The sequence below is a fragment of the Notamacropus eugenii genome, chromosome 7 (assembly GCF_028372415.1).
Source record: "Notamacropus eugenii isolate mMacEug1 chromosome 7, mMacEug1.pri_v2, whole genome shotgun sequence".
Taxonomy (NCBI): Eukaryota; Metazoa; Chordata; class Mammalia; order Diprotodontia; family Macropodidae; genus Notamacropus; species Notamacropus eugenii.
This window is the reverse complement of record NC_092878.1, coordinates 48,303,288-48,315,981: the sequence shown is the minus strand read 5'-3', so window position 1 is coordinate 48,315,981 and position 12,694 is coordinate 48,303,288. Positions and strand designations below refer to the sequence as shown.

General features: G+C 37.7%; 1 protein-coding gene across 7 annotated transcripts in view; it reads right to left on the bottom strand.

Annotated features, from left to right (window-relative positions):
• NUBPL (NUBP iron-sulfur cluster assembly factor, mitochondrial) overlaps window positions 1–12,694 on the bottom strand; it is a 324,405-nt gene that overhangs the window by 295,365 nt on the left and 16,346 nt on the right. Inside the window, exons 1-2 of one of the 7 annotated variants that reach the window (XM_072623395.1) lie at window positions 7,832–7,841; window positions 4,045–4,231 (exon numbers count right to left, since the gene is read on the bottom strand). The exons of 5 other annotated variants lie outside the window; for them this stretch is intronic. In XM_072623395.1, coding sequence (XP_072479496.1) covers window positions 4,045–4,128 — 84 coding nt within the window. In that variant the 5' untranslated portion in view covers window positions 4,129–4,231; window positions 7,832–7,841. Of the gene's footprint in view, window positions 1–4,044; window positions 4,232–7,831; window positions 7,842–12,694 lie in introns of those variants that run through there. One more of the 7 variants, XM_072623390.1, reaches the window with a different exon arrangement.

The following is a 12,694-nucleotide window of genomic DNA, read 5'->3' as shown; positions in this document are numbered from 1 at the left end:
AGTTCCACTCTATTCAGACAAAGCCTCAACCTTCTAGATGTAAAGAATATGGATGCAATCTGACGCTCACCTAGCCACAATCAGTTTCTACACTCACTTGAAAATAAGTAATGACCTATAAAGCTATAATACCAGGTACTACACAAAGAAAATCTTCACGTCAAAAATCTATTTCTGACTAAAGAAATCATTGGGTACAAAAAAAATGGATTGAGGTGTGGAGCACTGCATATATCATCAGATTTTTTTCAATGATTTGATCAACATTGCTGACTTTTTTCTTTTCCTCTAGTTCTTTTTTGAAAAACAATGTTCTAAGGGATGGTTATCTGGGAGAAGGAAAAGAGAGATACAGAGAGAAATACGGGTGAGGGGAAAACAAAAGCTACAATAAAAATGCCAAAAAATTCTTAAAAATTCAATGAACGGAAGTTTTCACCTTTACAGCTCAGCTAAAAAAAGGAAGGCACTGTATGAAAACAGCAAAAATATAATTAGTGTTAGGAGGGCTGTAGGAAGGCATTCACACCGCAGAAGATATTGTTGATTGAACTGAGAATTTATCCAACCTATCTGGAAAACTACTTGGAATTATTTAAGAAGTATTACCACACTATTCATACCCTCTGAGTCAGCAATCTCACTATTAGCCATATGGCCCATGAAGATCACTAGGGTAAAGAAAGCTCCTATATGTACAAAAATATACAGTATCCATATCTTTCTTCTCCATTCACAAGCCCTCTTCACTTGCAGGCTAGATCATTACAATAACCTCTTAATCCATCACCCTGCTTTCTTTTACCAATCCATTTTCTATGCCATTGCCAAAATACTCTTCCTAAAACAAATATCTCTCCTTGTCACTCAAAAATTAAAGAAAGTATTTGACCATCTGCTTTACTGCTGTCCCCTAAAGACCATGGAACTTTACCATCTTACTTGTAGTTAAAGCTTCTTCTCTACCCACCCTACCCCCAAACACTCCCACCACCACCAGTGGAACATGAGCTCCTTGAGAGAAGGGATTGTCTCTGCTTTCTATGTATCCCCAATGCTTTGCATGCAGTAAGAGATTAATAAATGCTTTTTTCATTCATAAGATTGTAGGTTTAGAGTTAGAAGGAAGCTTAGGTCACCTAGCTCAACTTCTTTGTTTTATAAGTGAAGACCTGAGTCCCTGAGAAGTGAAATGCCTTTGCTCAGGATCTTAAAACTATCTAGTGTTAAGAAATATTCTGTACCCAGGATCTGAACTCTGGTCCTGTGATTTTAAATCCATCCTTTTTTCCACTGCACCACCCAATCAGCCACACTGGTGAACTACAAGAGCAGAATACTGCATATCAGTCCATGCTAGTCATTATATCAAATTATTTCACTTAAAGCATTGGAATAGAGGGGGTTATTGGGAAGAAATCAAAACACAATGCACTGATTTTTTTAAAACAAGGTGTTATGCTTTTATCATTCACTTCAGGCTGTGTACTTTCTTTAAAGCAATGATTTGGGATTTCCAAATGATTAAAGAAAAAAACCTGGTCTTTTGGGGGGAAAAAAGCAAAAAATAAATGGAAAATTTCTGTGAAATGATTCCTTAAGAATAAAGACTAAAGAACCATCTTTTTAATGCATCAATTTATTTTTCTGTGAAACCAGCTGATTTGGTTAGTTTGGCATAGCATTTAAGAAATAGAGACAGAGAACACAGTCGTAGGTTCAAGTCTTTGATTGTTTTTATTTTACTTCTTTACACAATCAATAAACAAGAACTCTTTAAAAGTACTTTCTCCTTTCATCAGAACCCCCATGACCTCTTTCTGCTCAGCAGCAATGACCCTTAGCCCTTTCACACAGTACAACTGCCAGAAGTGAACAGCTCTCACATGTTCCCTACAAGAAACAAGCAAACTAGAATTAAAGCAGAAATGTGAAAGATTTTCATCCAAAAATGTTCCCCTTTAAATGCTACATACAATACTGTTCACATCCCAACTTCATTCTTAGTCTTTCATCTTTTCAAACGAAGGCTTTAAAGTCTAACACATTTCCTTTTTCATAAAATTTTGTGGTGCATGGGTATAATTTTAATACATTGTTTTTGTTTCTCTATTTGGTTTCTTAAAATAATGAAAACACAGATGTTAGAGGAAATTACACTTTAAAGGCTACTAAGCCTGATTATTCCAGAGCATAAACTACTCCCTGACCATTCATTGAGATACTTTTTTCAAGGTATTTAACTCATTCAGGCCATTACTAAATTATACTAATGAATCTAATGAATTATTAATGAAACTCCCTGAGTACATACCATATTTTTAAAGAAAAACTAGCTCCACTATTTTTTATTCTCTGGCAAAGTGCCTAAAATACTTTCCATTTATCTTCATTTTGTTACAACCAGATGACAGCTTCCATAACAAAAACAATAATAAGGAGAAGAAGAATCAGTCCCTTTGGGTGTTGTACCACAGACAGCATGCTGTTCTCAGAACAGCTCTGTGAGGTGGACAGCACAGGTCTTGTCATCCCCATTTTATGACTGAGGACACTCAAGTTCGGAAAGTTCAGTGGCTGAGGGTCCTTTCTATGGCCATTTGGAGAGGGTGGAAGGGGGCCACTGGAGAACTTCTCCCAGAACCTCCATTTAAGGAGGGGGTTCACAGCAGCCAGGTCATCATTTCCTACCCACCCCACCCCTGCAGGACTTCATCATACTTCTCATACGGGGTACCCTGCTGCCCTTCATCATTGCCCTCACCGAGTTTTTCAGATTTTTTTATGTGTTCTTTTCTTCCACTAGACTGTGAACTCTTTGGGGGCAAGGGCTATCTTTTGTCTTTGTATCCCCAGCAATTAATACAGTGCCTGGCACACGGCAGGAGCTTAAATGTTTTTTGACTAGGAACAAAAATTTAGAGCAGGAAGGTTCATCATTAACTTAAGGTGAGAGAGGTTGTTTGTCAAAGGTCACTAAAGTGTGTGTGTATTCCGTCCTTTGTTTCCGAAGAAGACCATGCCATCAGAGAAATGATGACATGACTTGCACTTGACTTTGTTTTGAGTGAAGGAGGGCTGTGCAGGTCACCAGCCTCACTTCTTCTCCAGAGTCATCTGAATACAGTGACCAGATATTCATCAGGATGACCAGAGATGACCCAGGATGAGGCAATTGGGGTTAAGTGATTTACCCAAGGTCACAAGTGGCAAAGCCACAATCTGAATCCAGGTCCTTGGACTCCAAATTCAGCAATCTTTAGCATAGTCAGTGGCTAAGACTCAGAAAGGCAGCTAGGTGGCACAGTGGAAAGAGCACTGGCCGTGAAGTCAGAAAGATCTGAGTTCATATTCAGCTTCATACACTTACTAGCTGTGTAACCCTTGACAAATCACTTAAAATCTATCTGCCTCAGTTTCTTCAACTGTAAAATGGGGATAATAACAGAACCTACCTGCCAGTTGCTATGAGGATCCAATGAAATTGCTGTAAGGTGCCTGGCACACAGCAGGTGCTCAGTAATTGCCTCCTTCCTTTTTTTCTTTTCTTACTTGCACCCAGGGCTCCAGACCGTAAGTCCAAATCACTTAAGTAAAGCCTTCTGCTTTGCTTACTGCCTTAGGATATTAAAGTATTGCCTCAGGTAATCTCTAATCTACATATTCAGGACTTGTGAAAGTGGTTAAAAGCAAAAATATTTTGATTTACTTACCAATAATTGCCTTACAAGATAAAAACAAATAAAATAACAACACTGCTCCTTGTTCTTTCCTGTTCCAACTATCTTTGGCCATATCAAATCAAATTTTTATCGGTATCGGCCATTCATATTTGAAATATAAATGGTATGTCAATACTCTGCCACATATGAAGACAAAATATTTATTTTCAAAAGAAATATATACTTATGAACAAAATAAGAACGTTAAGAAAATTACCTTTAATACACTAGTAGTCCTTTAAAAATACTGGTGCTAGAAGGAAGAACTAGCAATGAGCTACTCATAAGCTAAGGCATCTGGGCCACTGCCAGAGGCGCTGACCTTTGTGCTGCCAATGGACTTCAGTGAAGCTGATGACTCTGCACAGCTGGGCCTCACTTTAAATCCAATTCCTGCCCACGACATCCCTCTCCTGATGTCAATGGTCCTCTTCAGGAGTGAAGGATGAACAGGAACTTGGAAGCTATTCTGGGTTGAGGCAACATGCTTTTTTCTGTATGCAGTTATTCTGGAGAACAAGATTTAAACTGTTATGTCCAAATTCACATAATCATCACCTTAATTCCAATGATGTGTGAGGTGTTGTTTTTAATTAGTAATATTTAAAGTGTTATTAAATGGTAGTATAACCATACTTGTTCTGTAAAAACACTATTAAGTGAAGCATTAAAAATTACATGGGGCAATTTGTGCCCTAGGAAGAATGTAGCTATATGGGTTTATTGGCTAAAGAAGGTTACAAAAGGATTTTATTACTTTACAGTGAAATAATATTATAATGTCAAGTATTAATGATGTTAGAATGCTTTCCTAACTAGATTTCTCCCTATATTCTTCTCCGGTCTTCACAATTCCAAAGCTAGATTACTATCCATAACGTACTCCCCAATTCTAGTTGTACCCCGAGGTTCTGTCCTAGACCTTCTTCTTTCTCTCCCATTACTCTTTCAGCGACCTCATCAGTTCACATGGGTGTAATCATCACCTGCTGACAACTTCACAGATCTGTATTTCCAGTGCTGGTCTTTCTCTTGAGATCCAGTCCCAAACTACCAAATTCCTATTAGACATTTTGAACATAATGTTCCATGAGCATCTCAAACTTCATATGCTTAAAAAAACAAAAAAGATTCTGATCAGTCCCTCTCAAACCCATCCTACTGATCTTTCAACCTTCTAATCGTGCAGATTTTAAACTTCAGGGTTATCCTCAGCTCCTCAATGCTTCTAATACCAAATATCCAATTAGCTGCCAAACCTTACTTCTAACTCCACATCTCTCTCATCAGTCTTCTCTTCAGTCACACAGACACCTCATTATCCTTTAGCTAAACTATTTCAATAGCCTCATAATTGGTCTCTCCCCTCCCAATCTATCCTTCAAAAGGCAACCAAAGTGATTTTCCTAAAGCACAAATCTGATCTGTCACTCTTTCCTACTATCAATCCAGTAGCTCCCTATTTCTGCATCTGTAAAATGAAGGCACTGGGCTTCCTCCATCCCTTCCCAACTATGTCATCTCCAGGATCAAACATAAATTCCTCTTCTGGCATTTAAAGCCCTTCACAACATATTTTCAATACATTTCCAGCTGTTTTATAGACTGCTTCCTTTCATACACTCACTGTCCCTCTTACTGTTCTTCACACATAATATTCCCATTTCACAAATCTGTGCCTTTGAACTGACTGTCACCTCTTCGTAAGATGTACTTCCCCCTAAGCTCTGACTCTTGGAATGCCTACTGACCTTCCAAAGATCCAGAGCCACCTTCTACATGAGTCCTTCTTGCTCTCCTACTGAGCTGCTAGCACTTTCTCCCTCCCCAATCATCTTGTATATTTATTTCATGTGTGTAGGTCATCTCCCTCTACAGAATGTAAGTTCCTTGAGGACAGGCACTGTCTCATGTTTGTCTTTATGTCTTCAGCACCTAACACAGTGCCTGACAGCAGGCACGTGAATAGTTGTTGACTAAAATAATGTTTCAAGACAACCACATATAGGGTATGCCTCTATAAAACATCTCCCATGTTTGCCTTTACCAGAACCTTTCAATGTGAAAAACACCAACATATTGACATAAAAATTCCTAGTTTCTCCTAAAATAGTTAGAACACTTCATATGACCCAAAAATATTTTGCTACGGAACTACCCATTTCCATTTGTGCAGAAATAAAATCTGGAAAGAAAAAAACAGCTTTCATTATGTAATGATAAAAACAATGAAATTATCTTGAGGCAAAAAAAAAAGGAAGAAGGAAAATTGTCTCCAAATGTAAGCTTTTCTATAGATAATACAAGTTCCTTTTCTGTCTTTGAGTACAAGAACAGACACTACGCTTATGATGTGCTATTCAGACTACAGGGAAAAGAAAGATGGTGAGAACTGGGTTTTACTAAAAGAACTGTTAGATGCATGGCAGGCCCTGAAGTAAAAAAAGAATGATCCCTCTGGTACAAGTAACTTCAGTTCTAAGTGTCCCTAGGTAACTCTTAGATGAGGTGACCATCTATATCAGTAGAGGAAATTTCTACCGTGGGAGTATTCCACACTGATGAAATCACAGGTCTGGACTTCCTCCTCCCAAAATATGCTGAATTCTGAGGTACCAGCAGGTTATTCCAGTAGTGATGTGCAGAAGACAGCTACATATGTAGGACAGAAAGATGGGAAATAAAGATACAGATTTAGGATTTATCAACATAGAAGTAATAGTTGAAGATGTGGGAGTGAATGATATCATCAAATGAAAGGGAATCAAGACAAAGAAAAGAAAAAGCCCAGAGGACACCTACCTACAAGGATGAATTTTTAAACTCTTAGGAAAAAGGTGTGATTTTTTTGAACAAAGTTTAAAAAAGAAACTGTATTTATGTGTAACAGCTGATTCCCCTTAGGCAAATTTCACTATGTGCCTATTTCAGGACTTTAATTCTTCATATATTATATCACAAAATCCATTTGTTGAGAAGCAGCCAGACATAGAGATAAAGAGCCAGCCTTGGAGTCAGGAGAGACTTGGGTTCTGGTCAGGACTCTGACATAAACATGACAAAATCATTTAACCTCTCCATACACCCTGAGAACCTCTCACGTCAGAAGTATCAGAATCACCAACGTGGTCTCAGAAGGAGTTCCCAAAAGCAGCTTCTCTACATCAATGAAATCACAGCTCCCGACCCAAATAAAAGGGAGTCATTTGTCTATGCTAGATTCCAAAACAAAGGACAGAATATATATTCTCTCCACGTAATACACCTCTCAGAGGTACACACGGAGCCTGGTACAGTACAAAACAGTCTTACCAGAGATCATCTGACTTGAACGTTGCTCATACCCCTAAAACAATACTTCCTAACCTAGCGTCCATGATATTGTTTTTTAATATCTTGATATCTATATTCCAATATAATTTATTTCTTTTGGAATTCTACATGTTTTCTTTTTTGCATTTAAAAATTATTGAGAAAAGGACCACAGGCTTCACCAGACTGCCAAAGAGGTCCATGACACAAAAAAGGCTAAGGACTCCTCCCTAAAGGACAGGAAGCTATTGCTATTCTAAACTCCAACACCCAGACACACAAAGGTACCTACCGGAAAAACAAAGAATGTACATATTTTTGCCTGTTTCTCAATTGTCTCCTGACAGTAGGGCTCTCTAAAATCTGGCCTGAGAACTTCAGGTATGGCAACAATGAACAAAGGTGGAACTGGCCATTCCTTCTACTTCTCCCATGGCATTCCTCCTCTTTCTGCTCTACTCTCCTGGAACTGAAGACTTAGAACATTAATTGCAGGTAAGTAAAAAGCAATGGAAGAAAAAAGGCTAGGACAGTCTTCTTTATTATTAATAAAACTTTAGCTTTGAATTATACACATAAAAATATAATGATTCATGTAAGATTCAGTCAAATTTCATTTCAACCAATTAACAAGCATTAACTAAGAGCCTATCATGTATGTGAAAAGTTATTAGATGCTGGGCATACAAAGACAAAAATGAAATATCCCTTTCCCCAAGAGATTTACATTCTGTAGGGAAAGGCAACATAAATATATATTATTATATATAAAACAAAGATGTGATTTTTTTTTTTACCTTGTATAACTGGCCCTGCTCTTTCATATATATATAGAGAGAGAGAGAGAGTGGAAAATCACATATTTCATATGATTTTATTTTACCAATAAAACAACGGTATAGTTATACTCCTGACCAAAAGCCTGATACCCAACTTTTTATAAAAATTACCACTATCAGCATATTAAATCAAATAGAAATTACATAATTCTAACAATTTCTAAAATGTATATAAGTTAGTTAAGCAGAATAACATTGTAAACAAGACAGCTAGGTGGCACAGTGGATAGAGACCAGGCCTGGAGTTGAGAATATCTGAACTCAAATTTGGCCTCAGGCATTTAATAGTTGTGTGACCCTGGGCAATTCACTTAACCCTGTTTGCCTCACTTTCCTCAACTGAAAAATGAGCTGGAGAAGGAAATGGAAACCACTTCAGTATCTTTGCCAAGAAAATCCCAAATGGGGTCATGCAGAGAGGGACATGATTGAAAAGACCGAACAACAACACAGTAAAAAAATCATAGAAAATGTTATTTCATCAGATGTGGTATTTCAATTTACTGTAAAAAGTTGTCATCTTCTTTCTCTTTATTTTCTTCCTTATTTTCATTGAAATAAATCAAAAGCTGATCCTGAACAAGGGTCATGGAATTCAAAGGACCTTGTTTAGGGAAATTTTTCAGAGATCACTGAGAAGACAAAGCATCCCTTATGGTTTTTTGGTAAACAGTGTAAGAACTGGGGCCTTCTTAAACATTCCACCACTAATAGAAACAAGTAGAAGCACAAGGCTGGGAGCTGTTCAGTGTTTTGGTAGCTTCACAGATAACCGTAGGCAAAACCATTCATCTCATGATAGACATCAATTTCTATAACATTTTCAAAAGTCTCAAGCTGCTTGCTACGGCAAGAGCCCATCTTTTAACACTAATATCTTTCCAATGATTCTAAATGGCTATGAGTCATGGAACACAATGCTTCTGGAAGAACCAAAATTGCAGGTAACGGAAAAGGTAAAGAGAAGATATATACAAGGGAGTGGGCAGGCTGTAGCATGTCACCAACAATGACTTATATGCCTGAAATAATGATAATGATGATGATGATAACAGCTAGCATTTAAACAGCACTTTAAGGTTTGCAAAGGACTTTACAAATATTATCTCGTGTTAGCCTCACAAAAAGTATAGTAAAAGCTATTATTATCCCTGTTTTACAGACAAGCAAACTGAGGAAAACAGAGGTTAAGTGACAAGCCCAAGATCACAGAGCTAATAACTGTCTGAGATCAGAATGAAAAATATCATTAAAGACAGAAAATGTGGTGAAGTAGTAACTGGACTTGAAGCCAGGTCCAGAAAAACTTCAATCCTGCTTCAGATAATTATTAGCTATGTATAACCCAAGGCAAGACATAGAACCTCTCTGAGCCTCCTCTTCAAAGTCAAGGATGGATCTGTCAACTGCTGAGGTCCCTTCTGGCTCTGAAATATATGATCCAAAAGCCTGATACCCACTTTTTACAAAAATTACAACTATCATATTAAATCAAATAGAAATTTCGTAATTCTAAAGCTTTAAATTTAAATTCTAAAATACATTTAAATGTATTAAATCATTAAGCAAAACATTACAATAAACAAAGCAGCTAGGTGGCACAGTGCATGGAGAGCCTATGATCTCTGATCTTCTTTGTAAGACCCGTAAAGAAGATAGGGCTGGTCTAGAGTAAGAGACAACAGAGACACAGTCTAACTGCTATGCAAGTGTTCTTGAGCAAGGGAAAGAACCAGATGAAGTCATCCAACATGATGAGTGTTTCTTCTAGGGAAGATTTACAAATACACAAGGACGAGAATCACACAAGATAAGAAGGCATGAAGATATACCAGGGGTGACTTTCCACCCAGCATTCCTGGTGTAAAGACATCTCAAACTCAGCAAGTTTTTGAAAATGACACAACTGAGAAAGTTCGGTAGAGTGAATAAAGAGCCAGCCTCAGAGTCAGGGAGTTAGAAGTTCAGAGGACCTCATACTGGTTGTGATCTGGACCAAGTTACTTAACCTCTCCAAGTCTCTCAGCAAAACTCTAGTGTTTTAATTTGCAGAAAAGTAGCTGATCACTGGGATTTCCTTACAGCACTGACATCACAGATCCAGAAAAACAATAATAATAGGAATAAAATTAATACCAGCACTTTGTAGTAGGCACTATGTTAAGTACTTTACAATTATTATCTCAGTTGATCCTCATAACAACTCTAGAAGATAGGTGCTATTATTATCCCCGTTTCACAGATAAGGAAACTGAGGCAAATAGATTAATTGACTTGCTCAGGGCCACACAACCAGTAAGTGTGTGAGGCTGAATTGGAACTCAGAACTTCCTGACTCCAAGCCCAGTGCTTTCTGCACTGTACTACCTAGTCGTGATAATAATGTAATGAGTGATCTTTAATAAATATACAAGAATCTAGAAGTTCAAATCAATATTGTTCTCCAAAGTAGTCTCCTTTGGAATCAATGCACTTAATGAAATGATGCTGTCAATATTCAAAACATTTTTGGTGGAAAAGCATAATAAAGCTGATCAAAAAATGACTACCCCTCCCTGTTTTTAAGCCACTAAACCTTGTCAATGTCCTTTACTGAGTATGTTAACCAACGTACCATTTGAATTTAGCCTTCACCACAGGAGGAGGATTTTAAAAGAAGGAAAGTAAACTGAGCTTAATTTAATCAACATATCACAACCATGCTTCCAGTTAGCCTCTGACTTGGGAGCCTTCAGCAGCCAGTCCAGTCCTTTCTCATGTCAATCAGGTCTGCCTGGTCCCTTTCCATCGGTGTACAAGGAATAATGATGCTTCAGATGTGGGGCTTCGTGCTCTTCTGTTGCCTGCTCAAACTTACTGCAGACCACCCTGAAAGTACCACAGACTTTAAAAAGATCTTCACAAGCAACATATAAAACAGAATATTGTCATGACCCTTCAGAATACCTGCCTCTTTGACTCTCTGAAAAATGTAGTGAATACTCTCCACTCGATCATAATTCCACTCGAGGAAAATCTGATTGGGCCTGCAGAATTAACTCTAGAGGAATTCCCCGAAATTCCTATTACCAATGCTGATCTTCACCAAAGTAGAATTCAGCCACCTAAAGATGAACCTAGGCTCTCTGAAAAATACCACTCAAGTTCAACACTGAATTAAAAGAGTCTATTACTTATACAATTCAGCTCCATATAGATATGACAACCATAGCCAAAGTCAAAATAGAAAAAATCAAAAGGGATATCTTCCTGATTCTTAGGTCCTACATCAGTGAGCCTAACAATTTAAACACTATGGTTCTCATGATAACATCCTAACTACTGTGAAAAATGTCCTTCACAAATTGGACAGACACCTTCCAAATGCTGTACAAAAAAAAAAAGAATCTGTCCTCTGGTCAACCAAGTTCTCAAGACAATAGAACAGACAGTGATCCCCACCTGGGAGATAACATGTGGCATCTTAAAGTTAGTGAAATGAAATGAGCAACATTTTTTTTTAAATTCTAATTTATTTATTTATTTTTAGTTTTCAACATTCATTTACACAAGATTTTGAGTTCCAAATTTTCTCCCCATCTCTCCCCTCTGCCCACCCCAAGACAGCGTGCATTCTGATTACCCCTTCCCCCAATCTGCCCTCCCTTCTAACACACCCCTCTCTTCTGTTATCTCCATCCCCTCTATTTTCTTGGAGGACAATGCAGATTTCTATATCCCACTGCCTATATATCTTATTTCCCAGCTGCATGTAAAAACAATTTTTAACATTCATTTTTAAAGCTTTTCGAGTTTCAACTTCTTTTCCTTCCCATCCATGCCCACTGAGAAGGCAAGCAATTCGATATATGTTATACATGTGTAGTTATGCAAAAGACTTCCATAAAAGTCATGTTGTAGAAGACTAACTCCCCCTCCATCCTATCCCGCCCATTTATCCTATTCTCTCTTTTGACCCTATCCCTCCTCAAAAGTATTTACTTCTAATTACACCCTCCTCCCATTTGCCCTCCCTTCTATCATCCCCCCCATTATCCCCTTATTCCCTACTTTCCTGTAGTGTAAGAAAGAATTTCATAGCAAATTGAGTATGCATGTTATTCCCTCCTTACCAAATGTTATAAGAGTAAGGTTCATTTTTTTCCCCTCTCACCTCCCCTCTCTTCCCTTCCACTGAAAAAGCTTTATCTTGCCTCTTTTATGAGAAATAATTTGCCCTATTCTATCTTTCCCTTTCTCCTCCCAATATATTCCTCTCACCCCTTAATTTTATTTTTTTAGATATCATCCCTTCCTATTCAACTCACCCTGTGCCCTCTTGTCTGTATGTATATAATCCCTCCAACTATCTTAATACTGAGAAAAGTCTGAAGAGTTATAAATATTATCTTTCCATGTAGGAATGTAAACAGTTCAACTTTAGTAAGTACCTTATGATTTCTCTTTCCTGTTTACCTTTTCATGCTTCTCTTCATTCTTGGGTTTGAAAATTAAATTTTCTATTCAGCTCTAGTCTTCATCAAGAATGCTTGGAAGTCCTCTATTTCATTGAATAACCATTTTTTCACCTGAAGTATTATACTCAGTTTTGCTGGGTAGGTGATTCTTGGTTTTAATCCTAGTTCCTTTGACTTCTGGAATATCATATTCCAAGCCCTGTGATCCCTTAATGTAGAAGCTGCTAGATCTTGTGTTATCCTGATTGTATTTCCACAATACTCGAATTGTTTCTCTGCTTGCAATATTTTCTTCTTGACCTGGGAGCTCTGAAATTTGGCTACAATATTCCCAGGAGTTTTCCTTTTAGGATCTCTTTTAGGA